The 13,579-nt window shown below is 34.8% G+C and overlaps 1 protein-coding gene and 1 long non-coding RNA gene across 4 annotated transcripts in view; both read left to right on the forward strand.

The window, feature by feature from the left end:
- LOC147019210 (uncharacterized) overlaps positions 1-439 on the forward strand; it is a 79,547-nt gene extending 79,108 nt beyond the window's left edge. For 2 of the 3 annotated variants that reach the window (XM_085899560.1, XM_085899561.1), the window contains one exon: positions 337-383. Coding sequence is in view for 1 of the 3 variants with exons in the window: in XM_085899562.1 (XP_085755688.1) it covers positions 337-340 (4 nt within the window). In the remaining 2 variants the exon portion in view is untranslated. Of the gene's footprint in view, positions 1-336 lie in introns of all 3 variants that reach the window. The other variant, XM_085899562.1, reaches the window with a different exon arrangement.
- Positions 440-3,192: 2,753 nt separating this feature from the next.
- Positions 3,193-3,950, forward strand: LOC147019211 (uncharacterized). Its single transcript, XR_015062832.1, has 3 exons — positions 3,193-3,323; positions 3,421-3,596; positions 3,694-3,950. It is a non-coding gene; the product is annotated as an uncharacterized LOC147019211 (long non-coding RNA).
- Positions 3,951-13,579: the final 9,629 nt, after the last annotated feature.

The following is a 13,579-nucleotide window of genomic DNA, read 5'->3' on the forward strand; positions in this document are numbered from 1 at the left end:
TGATCAGAACTTGAATAATTTTCCTCCAATTTTAATAATGTTAAGTTTCATGTGTGGATTGTCGATGGAGACACGTTTTATTCTTTTACACTCCATCCATAAATGTTGAAGGTCAAGGTCATGCGGTGGTCACAAAAAGATATGGCTGTCACTGGATCAAGGGAAAGTTGTGCTGCAGATATCAAGTTTAAATTGATGATGGGTTCGACCACAACACGTGAAGATCAGTGTTCCACACCCACCGGGACCGTCATTGTTATACTGGCAATGAAAAACTTCTGTGAACCATTTTTTTTCCACATAATGTTTGCCTGAAACAGTTGTTGATATCCGCAGGTGACGGTCAAGATGAGTGTAATGATAACGAAGAACCTGCTGGGAAAGAAAACATGCAGATCCCAGGTGCCTGTGATGTATGTGATGAGCCAGGTGACAAGGTCAAGATCAGGGTGGACGTGCCAAAGGTAATTGATGATTATGTTTTTGTGAAAATCAAGATAACAGTTGTAATTTCAAAGTTAACAGTTTCAAACTTGTCTCCCTCCTCTAAAAGCTGGTGGTGCCTTGTTACATCTGTATCTGGTGGATGCTCCCCCCCCTCCACCCCCCAATTCCTTTTCTCACTTCAAATGTCACCACAGCTATCTCTGCTTGTGAGAATGCTGAATACCTCAATTCTGTGTTTGCTTCCAAATTTTGCATCTCCAGCCCCTCACACTCGGTACCCATCCTTCCCTATCATCCCCAACTGCTTGTACTCTGTGTCTTTTGCACCTGAGAAGGTGGAGAAGGTTGTTCAACCCTCGACTCTGGCTCTGCAATGGGACCCAATGGCATCATCTCATGTGTCCTAAAATCCTGCTCTGCTGCTCTTCCCCCATCCTCCATCTGCCATTTTCACCATATCATTTACTCTGGGTAATCTTTAATCTGCTTCGAAATCCACCAACAACACTGCATTCCATAAAAAGGTGGAAAACTGATCCCCTTAACTGCAGACTTCTCATCTTACTTCTAATCACCATCAAGGTCATGGAATCCACAATCTCAGTTGATATGAAATACTTTCTTTTCTTCAACAACCTCATCATCACAAATTTGTTGCAGATGAGGTCACTTCACCTTGGACTTGCTGTTTTTACTCATCCAACAATGGACAGAGACCCTCAATGTCAGACGTGAGATCAGGGCCATCTCTCTGGACAAATCTTGTGCTTTTAGTACAGTCTGGCATCCTGCCTTACTTTCCAAACTGTCTTCCTCTGGCATCCAAGGCCAACTCCACACATGGCTTACTGACTTCCTCTGCTCTCGTAGCCAAGTTGTGGCTCTTCCCGGAATCCTTTCATCTCCTCTCCCTGTCAAGACTGGAGTGTCCCAAGGCAGTGTTCAGGGTCCAGTCCTATTCCTGATCTTCAGTAATGATCTCTCTGACTCTCTTGAAAATGTTCTTTATTTGTTTTCTGTTGAGTCCACCCTCTGCCGTGACATCCTTCATCCTTCATACAGGCAAGCTGCAACCTCTTCAATTTCTTCAGACCATGAGAAAATCACAAGCTGGTCAAACACTTGACTCTGGCTGGACTTGTGTGGTCCAGTGTTTGGCCAATACTCTGGATGTGCTGGCCTACTTTATTGGAATATTTCTAAAAATCCTGACAATTCTCACACTCTCTCCATCTCTTTCAGAAAGGAGTCTGGCAATCCAACTCCCTCCCCTTATCTACTTTCTTAACAATCATCTTGAAGAAGTTTGGTCATTCAAACTCCTGGGTCTCACTATCAGCCATGATCTTTCTTGGGCAAACCACATTTCAAAGTTGCGGTGCAAAGCGAGCTGCCGACTCGGCATCCTCTGTCGTCGAAAGTCCTTCCTTCCACAGCTTAATGGAGTAATGCTCTCTCCTCTGGCTGGCTCCCCTGCCGCAGACCTTGCTCACCTTGACACGGGAGATCCCAAGACCTTCAAAGTTATTGGAATCTCCCACGATGAAGCAGAGTGTCACGGTCTATCACCACGCCATCACACACAGGTCATTGGTCTCTCTCTCTCTCTCTCTCTCTCTCTCTCTCTCTCTCTCTCTCTCTCTCTCTCTCTCTCTCTCTCTCTCTCTCTCTCTCTTCTACCGTGTCCTCTATGGTCTTGCACCCTCTGCTCCTTCCATGCTTTGTCCCTCGAGGATTCTGCAGGGCAAACACGGTCCATTAAACCACCAACCCCATTCTGATTAAATTACCCACATTCCAGGATCACTGCTCACCACCACTCATTTGTGCCTCTTTTCTCCCACCTCACGAACCAACTTCCACATTATCTTAAATCTTCCCACCACGTCTTCAGGACAGCTGTTCACCACCATCTCAGATCATCCCCAATCCAAAACCATGATCTTTTCTTCCCTCTCGAACACACCCGAATCCTTCGTTCTTTGAAATTTCCTCAACCCTTAAACCTTCGTCCTCTCATCTGTTCCTTTTGTCCTTTTGTGTCCTGATCCGTTCAGTGTAAGTAGGGTAAGAATACTGATTCTGGCTCACTTTGCCCCATGTAAATGAATGGGGGATTTTCAGCGATTTATATTTTTTTTCCCTAAAAATAAATCCCCTTTTTATCCCAAGGTATATTTATTTGTCTCCCCTTTTAACTTGGAGGTTGAACCTCATTGAATTGAACACCTGGGGGTTGAACAGCTCACTCATTGAACCTATAAAGATTTGTTCATTCTCAAATTCCTTCAATAGTTAAATTTTCTTTGCACAATAATCCCCATCTAAAATATTGACAAACAAAACATTTGAATCTTTATATTTTTTAAGATACCCCTTTTGTGCCATTACGAAATGATAAACTTCTCTTAATGCTCTTGTTTGACCACCTCCTGAGCCACAGGTTATTTTTTGTTAAGCCCCGCCCACTTTTCTTTAAGCCCCGCCCGCTTTTGCTAAGCTCCGCCCACTTTTCATAAGGTATTTTTTCTAAGCCACGCCCACTTTTCCTAAGCTCCGCCTACTTTTGCTAAGCCCCGCCCACTCTTACATCATTTCCAGTTCATCTCTGACTCACAAAGAAATCACTAGAAAATTACAGGATGTTATGGTTTTGAAAAATTTCCCAATGAAGGCTTGCCTAGGCTTGCCCAGGGAATTTCCAAAGGAAACCACACCCACCAGTCTTTCTCTATAAAAGCTTCAAACCCAGGCTCCATTTTAAACATTTGTTCTTGCTGGCAATGGTGTTCTGTGTGCTTGTCTCGAACTGTCTGTCTTCTATGGAACTAAACCTTCAAGTTGATGAACTGGATTCAAACCTCTTATCTATTGAGGTAAGATTTTTTATTTTCCTATTTTCAAACTTTGATTGAAGCATACTCATTTAATAATTAAATAACTTAATTAATACATTATTATTTTCTCTCACAGGAAATTGTGTCTGAAATACGAAATGAAAATACTGCTTTTGCTACAACTTGGGGGAAATTGTTGGCTTGGTTGAAGACCTTGAGTGGGATGACTTTGGTGTTCCTTGGAACTCTCTGTCTTCTATGGAACTAAACCTTCAAGTTGATGAACTGGATTCAAACCTCTTATCTATTGAGGTAAGATTTTTTATTTTCCTATTTTCAAACTTTGATTGAAGCATACTCATTTAATAATTAAATAACTTAATTAATACATTATTATTTTCTCTCACAGGAAATTGTGTCTGAAATACGAAATGAAAATACTGCTTTTGCTACAACTTGGGGCGAAATTGTTGGCTTGGTTGAAGACCTTATGAGCGACCAAGACCCACAGAACGAGTTCGTCCTTGATGACCCAACCAAAGAGTTATACCTTGGAGACCAGCAAAATCCTGAAAAAGAGTTTTACAGCAATAGTACTCATTGTGAGTTATCAAGACAATACCCACTGAACAAGTTATACGTTGATGAGCCAGAATACAAGTTTTACCTTGGAGACTCACAAATTTTGAAAAAATCAGTAAATGAGTTCTGCCTTGATGGTTTAAATAACTACCTTGGAGACTCAGGAAAAGGGTTCTGCCAAGATGGTTCTAAATATGGGGCCTACCTTGGAGACTCACAAATTTTGAAAAAATCAGTAAATGAGTTCTGCCTTGATGGTTTAAATAACTACCTTGGAGACTCAGGAAAAGGGTTCTGCCAAGATGGTTCTAAATATGGGGCCTACCTTGGAGACTCACAAATTTTGAAAAAATCAGTAAATGAGTTCTGCCTTGATGGTTTAAATAACTACCTTGGAGACTCAGGAAAAGGGTTCTGCCAAGATGGTTCTAAATATGGGGCCTACCTTGGAGACTCACAAATTTTGAAAAAATCAGTAAATGAGTTCTGCCTTGATGGTTTAAATAACTACCTTGGAGACTCAGGAAAAGGGTTCTGCCAAGATGGTTCTAAATATGGGGCCTACCTTGGAGACTCACAAATTTTGAAAAATCAGTAAATGAGTTCTGCCTTGATGGTTTAAATAACTACCTTGGAGACTCAGGAAAAGGGTTCTGCCAAGATGGTTCTAAATATGGGGCCTACCTTGGAGACTCACAAATTTTGAAAAATCAGTAAATGAGTTATCCTTAAGAGACTTTGTAAGTTGGTTTTACTTTGAATACTTGAAATGTGGGTTCTGGATTGATAACTCACAATGTGATACATATCTTGGAAACTCAACGGGAATGTGGTTATACCTTGAAGACTTGGAAAGTTGGGTTTATGTTGGACACTTGAAACTTTTTTGGGGGCTTTTATTTATTTATTTATTTATTTATTATTATTATTATTTTATTTATTTATATTTTGGAGACTTTTGGAGTTGCTATCACTCTTTGGGATCTAAACCTATCGATGTAGTTCTTTGTCGGATGGTGCTTGATGGGAGCAAGATCAAGAAAGTTCTGGGAAGAAAGTGCAGGCTTTCTCCCCCTTTACGTCATCAAACCTGAAAGCCTTAAAAGACAGAATTGGAAGAAGAAAAAAAAAAAACGTAAAAATATATATATATAGGTGGAAATCTCATTTTGAAAAAGACTGTGTTGGGTGAGGATTGAGTTGGGGTTGAGATTTTGAATGTGAGGGTTGGGGTTGAGATTTTGAATGTGAGGGTTGGGACACACACACACATACACATCAACAAACAAAAGTTAAGCCTTGACTATTCAGTTGAGGATTCTGTGTTTGGGGTTCACAGATCTAAGAACGTCCCCCTTGACACACATTATATACTGTTATACACCTCGGACTTGGCCCTCGAGTGTCCACAACGGTGTATAGTAGGAGGGAGTGAAGCGCCAACCTATTGCTCCCATTACACACACACACACACACACAAACAAAAGTTAAGCCTTGACTATTCAGTTGAGGATTCTGTGTTTGGGGTTCACAGATCTAAGAACGTCCCCCTTGACACACATTATATACTGTTAATATATTCTAATTGAACACCTAGTTAATGAACAGAAAGAAAGAATCTATATGAACATCTAGTCTATGAAAAGAAAGAATCCATATGAACACCTACTCAATGAAAAGAAAGAAATAATCCATATGAACACCTACTCAATGAACAGCTAAAAATCAAGATGAACACCTACTCATCTACTCGATAAAAAAAGAAATAATCTAATCAATGAACTGTTAATATATTCTAATTGAACACCTACTCAATGAACTGTTAATATATTCTAATTCAACACCTAGTTAATGAACAGAAAGAAAAGAATCCATATGAACACCTAATCAATAAACTGTTAATATATTCTAATTGAACACCTACTCATCAAGTCAATGAAAAAGAAAGAAAAGAATCAAGATGAACACCAAGTCAATGAACAGAAAGAAAGAATCCATATGAACACCTAATCAATAAACTGTTAATATATTCTAATTGAACACCTACTCATCTAATCAATGAACTGTTAATATATTCTAATTGAACACCTACTCATCTAATCAATGAACTGTTAATATATTCTAATTGAACACCTACTCATCTAATCAATGAACTGTTAATATATTCTAATTGAACACCTACTCATCTACTCGATAAAAAAAGAAATAATCTAATCAATGAACTGTTAATATATTCTAATTGAACACCTAGTTAATGAACAGAAAGAAAAGAATCAAGATGAACACCTAGTTAATGTACAGAAAGAAATATTCTAATCAATGAACTGTTAATATATTCTAATTGAACACCTACTCAATGAACTGTTAATATTCTAATTGAACACCTAGTTAATGAACAGAAAGAAAAGAATCAAGATGAACACCTAGTTAATGTACAGAAAGAAATATTCTAATCAATGAACTGTTAATATATTCTAATTGAACACCTACTCAATGAACTGTTAATATTCTAATTGAACACCTACTCAATGAACTGTTAATATTCTAATCAATGAAAAGAAAGAAAGAATCCTAATTGAACACCTAGTTAATGAACTGTTAATATATTCTAATTGAACACCAAGTCAATGAAAAAGAAAGAAAAGAATCCATATGAACACCTACTAATCAAGTCAATGAAAAAGAAAGAAAAGAATCAAGATGAACACCTAGTTAATGAACAGCTAAAAATCTAGATGAACACCTACTCAATGAACTGATAATATTCTAATTGAACACCTACTTATCTACTCAATGAAAAAGATATATTCTAATCAATGAACTGTTAATATTCTAATTGAACACCTACTCAATGAACAGAAAGAAAGAATCACAATTGAACATCTACTTATCTAATCAATGAACTGTTAATATATTCTAATTGAACACCTACTCAATGAACTGTTAATATATTCTAATTGAACACCTACCCATCAAGTCAATGAAAAAGAAAGAAAAGAATCCATATGAACACCTACCCAATGAAAAAGAAATATTCTAATCAATGTACAGAAAGAAAGAATCACAATTGAACACCTAGTTAATGAACTGTTAATATATTCTAATTGAACACCTACCCATCAAGTCAATGAAAAAGAAAGAAAAGAATCCATATGAACACCAAGTTAATGTACAGAAAGAAAGAATCCATATGAACATCTAGTTAATGTACAGAAAGAAAGAATCCATATGAACACCTAATCAATGAACTGTTAATATATTCCAATTGAACACCTACTCAATGAACAGAAAGAAAAGAATCAAGATGAACACCTAGTTAATGAACAGCTAAAAATCAAGTCAATGAAAAGAAAGAATCACAATTGAACATCCACTCAATGAACTGTTAATATTCTAATTGAACACCTAGTTAATGAACTGTTAATATTCTAATTGAACACCTAGTTAATGAACAGAAAGAAAGAATCCTAATTGAACACCTAATCAATGAACTGTTAATATATTCCAATTGAACACCTACTCAATGAACAGAAAGAAAAGAATCAAGATGAACACCTACTAATCAAGTCAATGAAAAAGAAAGAAAAGAATCCTAATTGAACACCTAATCAATGAACTGTTAATATATTCCAATTGAACACCCACTCAATGAACAGAAAGAAAAGAATCAAGATGAACACCTACTAATCAAGTCAATGAAAAAGAAAGAAAAGAATCCTAATTGAACACCTAATCAATGAACTGTTAATATATTCCAATTGAACACCTACTCAATGAACTGTTAATATATTCCAATTGAACACCTACTCAATGAACAGCTAAAAATCTAGATGAACACCTACTAATCAAGTCAATGAAAAAGAAAGAAAAGAATCAAGATGAACACCTAGTTAATGAAAAGTAAGAAAAGAATCAAGATGAACACCTAGTTAATGAACAGCTAAAAATCTAGATGAACACCTACTCAATGAACAGAAAGAAAGAATCACAATTGAACATCTACTTATCTAATCAATGAACTGTTAATATATTCTAATTGTACACCTACTTATCTACTCAATGAAAAAGAAATATTCTAATCAATGAACTGTTAATATTCTAATTGAACACCTACTCAATGAAAAGAAAGAAAAGAATCAAGATGAACACCTAGTTAATGAACAGCTAAAAATCAAGATGAACACCTACTCAATGAACAGCTAAAAATCAAGTCAATGAAAAAGAAAGAAAAGAATCAAGATGAACACCTAGTTAATGAACAGAAAGAAAGAATCCATATGAACACCTACTAATCAAGTCAATGAAAAAGAAAGAAAAGAATCAAGATGAACACCTAGTTAATGAAAAGTAAGAAAAGAATCAAGATGAACACCTAGTTAATGAACAGCTAAAAATCAAGATGAACACCTAGTTAATGAACAGCTAAAAATCTAGATGAACACCTACTCAATGAACAGAAAGAAAGAATCACAATTGAACATCTACTTATCTAATCAATGAACTGTTAATATATTCTAATTGTACACCTACTTATCTACTCAATGAAAAAGAAATATTCTAATCAATGAACTGTTAATATTCTAATTGAACACCTACTCAATGAAAAGAAAGAAAAGAATCAAGATGAACACCGAGTTAATGAACAGCTAAAAATCAAGATGAACACCTACTCAATGAACAGCTAAAAATCAAGTCAATGAAAAAGAAAGAAAAGAATCAAGATGAACACCTAGTTAATGAACAGAAAGAAAGAATCCATATGAACACCTACTAATCAAGTCAATGAAAAAGAAAGAAAAGAATCAAGATGAACACCTACTCAATGAACAGCTAAAAATCTAGATGAACACCTAGTTAATGAACAGCTAAAAATCAAGTCAATGAAAAAGAAAGAAAAGAATCCATATGAACACCTACCCAATGAAAAAGAAATATTCTAATCAATGTACAGAAAGAAAGAATCACAATTGAACACCTAGTTAATGAACTGTTAATATTCTAATTGAACACCTACTCAATGAACTGTTAATATTCTAATCAATGAAAAGAAAGAAAGAATCCTAATTGAACACCTAGTTAATGAACTGTTAATATATTCTAATTGAACACCTACCCATCAAGTCAATGAAAAAAAAGAAAAGAATCCTTATGAACACCTACCCAATGAAAAAGAAAGAAAGAATCACAATTGAACACCTAGTTAATGAACTGTTAATATTCTAATTGAACAGCTAAAAATCAAGATGAACACCTAGTTAATGAACAGCTAAAAATCAAGATGAACACCTACTCAATGAAAAAGAAAGAAAAGAATCCATATGAACACCTAGTTAATGAAAAATAAATATTCTAATCAATGAACTGTTAATATTCCAATTGAACACCTAGTTAATGAACTGTTAATATATTCTAATTGAACACCTAGTTAATGAACAGAAAGAAAGAATCCTAATTGAACACCTACTCAATGAACAGCTAAAAATCAAGTCAATGAAAAAGAAAGAAAAGAATCAAGATGAACACCTAGTTAATGAACAGCTAAAAATCAAGTCAATGAAAAAGAAAGAAAAGAATCAAGATGAACACCTACTCAATGAACAGCTAAAAATCAAGATGAACACCTACTCAATGAACAGCTAAAAATCAAGATGAACACCTACTCAATGAACAGCTAAAAATCAAGTCAATGAAAAAGAAAGAAAAGAATCAAGATGAACACCTACTCAATGAACAGCTAAAAATCTAGATGAACACCTACTCAATGAACAGCTAAAAATCAAGTCAATGAAAAAGAAAGAAAAGAATCAAGATGAACACCTACTCAATGAACAGCTAAAAATCAAGTCAATGAAAAAGAAAGAAAAGAATCAAGATGAACACCTACTCAATGAACAGCTAAAAATCTAGATGAACACCTACTCAATGAACAGCTAAAAATCAAGTCAATGAAAAAGAAAGAAAAGAATCAAGATGAACACCTACTCAATGAACAGCTAAAAATCTAGATGAACACCTACTCAATGAACAGCTAAAAATCAAGTCAATGAAAAAGAAAGAAAAGAATCAAGATGAACACCTACTCAATGAACAGCTAAAAATCAAGATGAACACCTACTCAATGAAAAGAAAGAACCCAATGAATACCTTTCTTTTCCCTCATATCTATTTACTTTTTCTTGTTAAAAAAGCTTTTTTTCCTAAATAATTCACGTTTTTATCAAGAAAATATAAGCTAAAAATAAAAAGTGAATTCACTTTTTATTTTTAGCTTATATTTTCTTGATAAAAACGTGAATTATTTAGGAAAAAAAGCTTTTTTAACAAGAAAAAGTAAATAGATATGAGGGAAAAGAAAGGTATTCATTGGGTTCTTTCTTTTCATTGAGTAGGTGTTCATCTTGATTTTTAGCTGTTCATTGAGTAGGTGTTCATCTTGATTCTTTTCTTTCTTTTTCATTGACTTGATTTTTAGCTGTTCATTGAGTAGGTGTTCATCTAGATTTTTAGCTGTTCATTGAGTAGGTGTTCATCTTGATTCTTTTCTTTCTTTTTCATTGACTTGATTAGTAGGTGTTCATCTAGATTTTTAGCTGTTCATTGAGTAGGTGTTCAATTGGAATATATTAACAGTTCATTGAGTAGGTGTTCAATTGGAATATATTAACAGTTCATTGATTAGGTGTTCAATTAGGATTCTTTTCTTTCTTTTTCATTGACTTGATTAGTAGGTGTTCATCTTGATTCTTTTCTTTCTGTTCATTGAGTAGGTGTTCAATTGGAATATATTAACAGTTCATTGATTAGGTGTTCAATTAGGATTCTTTTCTTTCTTTTTCATTGACTTGATTAGTAGGTGTTCATCTTGATTCTTTTCTTTCTGTTCATTGAGTAGGTGTTCAATTGGAATATATTAACAGTTCATTGATTAGGTGTTCAATAAGGATTCTTTCTTTCTTTTCATTGATTAGAATATTAACAGTTCATTGAGTAGGTGTTCAATTAGAATATTAACAGTTCATTGAGTAGGTGTTCAATTAGAATATATTAACAGTTCATTGATTAGAATATTTCTTTCTGTACATTAACTAGGTGTTCATCTTGATTCTTTTCTTTCTGTTCATTAACTAGGTGTTCAATTAGAATATTAACAGTTCATTGAGTAGGTGTTCAATTAGAATATATTAACAGTTCATTGATTAGAATATTTCTTTCTGTACATTAACTAGGTGTTCATCTTGATTCTTTTCTTTCTGTTCATTAACTAGGTGTTCAATTAGAATATATTAACAGTTCATTGATTAGATTATTTCTTTTTTTATCGAGTAGATGAGTAGGTGTTCAATTAGAATATATTAACAGTTCATTGATTAGATGAGTAGGTGTTCAATTAGAATATATTAACAGTTCGTTGATTAGATGAGTAGGTGTTCAATTAGAATATATTAACAGTTTATTGATTAGGTGTTCATATGGATTCTTTCTTTCTGTTCATTGACTTGGTGTTCATCTTGATTCTTTTCTTTCTTTTTCATTGACTTGATGAGTAGGTGTTCAATTAGAATATATTAACAGTTTATTGATTAGGTGTTCATATGGATTCTTTTCTTTCTGTTCATTAACTAGGTGTTCAATTAGAATATATTAACAGTTCATTGAGTAGGTGTTCAATTAGAATATATTAACAGTTCATTGATTAGATTATTTCTTTTTTTATCGAGTAGATGAGTAGGTGTTCATCTTGATTTTTAGCTGTTCATTGAGTAGGTGTTCATATGGATTATTTCTTTCTTTTCATTGAGTAGGTGTTCATATGGATTCTTTCTTTCTGTACATTAACTAGGTGTTCAATTGGGATTATTTCTTTCTTTTCATAGACTAGATGTTCATATAGATTCTTTCTTTCTGTTCATTAACTAGGTGTTCAATTAGAATATATTAACAGTATATAATGTGTGTCAAGGGGGACGTTCTTAGATCTGTGAACCCCAAACACAGAATCCTCAACTGAATAGTCAAGGCTTAACTTTTGTTTGTGTGTGTGTGTGTGTGTGTAATGGGAGCAATAGGTTGGCGCTTCACTCCCTCCTACTATACACCGTTGTGGACACTCGAGGGCCAAGTCCGAGGTGTATAACAGTATATAATGTGTGTCAAGGGGGACGTTCTTAGATCTGTGAACCCCAAACACAGAATCCTCAACTGAATAGTCAAGGCTTAACTTTTGTTTGTTGATGTGTATGTGTGTGTGTGTCCCAACCCTCACATTCAAAATCTCAACCCCAACCCTCACATTCAAAATCTCAACCCCAACTCAATCCTCACCCAACACAGTCTTTTTCAAAATGAGATTTCCACCTATATATATATATATTTTTACGTTTTTTTTTTTTTTCTTCTTCCAATTCTGTCTTTTAAGGCTTTCAGGTTTGATGACGTAAAAAGGGGGAGTAAGCCTGCACTTTCTTCCCAGAACTTTCTTGATCTTGCTCCCATCAAGCACCATCCGACAAAGAACTACATCGATAGGTTTAGATCCCAAAGAGTGATAGCAACTCCAAAAGTCTCCAAAATATAAATAAATAAAATAATAATAATAATAAATAAATAAATAAATAAATAAAAGCCCCCAAAAAAGTTTCAAGTGTCCAACATAAACCCAACTTTCCAAGTCTTCAAGGTATAACCACATTCCCGTTGAGTTTCCAAGATATGTATCACATTGTGAGTTATCAATCCAGAACCCACATTTCAAGTATTCAAAGTAAAACCAACTTACAAAGTCTCTTAAGGATAACTCATTTACTGATTTTTTCAAAATTTGTGAGTCTCCAAGGTAGGCCCCATATTTAGAACCATCTTGGCAGAACCCTTTTCCTGAGTCTCCAAGGTAGTTATTTAAACCATCAAGGCAGAACTCATTTACTGATTTTTTCAAAATTTGTGAGTCTCCAAGGTAGGCCCCATATTTAGAACCATCTTGGCAGAACCCTTTTCCTGAGTCTCCAAGGTAGTTATTTAAACCATCAAGGCAGAACTCATTTACTGATTTTTTCAAAATTTGTGAGTCTCCAAGGTAGGCCCCATATTTAGAACCATCTTGGCAGAACCCTTTTCCTGAGTCTCCAAGGTAGTTATTTAAACCATCAAGGCAGAACTCATTTACTGATTTTTCAAAATTTGTGAGTCTCCAAGGTAGGCCCCATATTTAGAACCATCTTGGCAGAACCCTTTTCCTGAGTCTCCAAGGTAGTTATTTAAACCATCAAGGCAGAACTCATTTACTGATTTTTTCAAAATTTGTGAGTCTCCAAGGTAAAACTTGTATTCTGGCTCATCAACGTATAACTTGTTCAGTGGGTATTGTCTTGATAACTCACAATGAGTACTATTGCTGTAAAACTCTTTTTCAGGATTTTGCTGGTCTCCAAGGTATAACTCTTTGGTTGGGTCATCAAGGACGAACTCGTTCTGTGGGTCTTGGTCGCTCATAAGGTCTTCAACCAAGCCAACAATTTCGCCCCAAGTTGTAGCAAAAGCAGTATTTTCATTTCGTATTTCAGACACAATTTCCTGTGAGAGAAAATAATAATGTATTAATTAAGTTATTTAATTATTAAATGAGTATGCTTCAATCAAAGTTTGAAAATAGGAAAATAAAAAATCTTACCTCAATAGATAAGAGGTTTGAATCCAGTTCATCAACTTGAAGGTTT

The sequence above is a fragment of the Eptatretus burgeri genome, chromosome 10, assembly GCF_056783735.1.
Source record: "Eptatretus burgeri isolate ZD-2024b chromosome 10, Ebu_testis_v1, whole genome shotgun sequence".
In the NCBI taxonomy this organism is placed as follows: domain Eukaryota; kingdom Metazoa; phylum Chordata; class Myxini; order Myxiniformes; family Myxinidae; genus Eptatretus; species Eptatretus burgeri.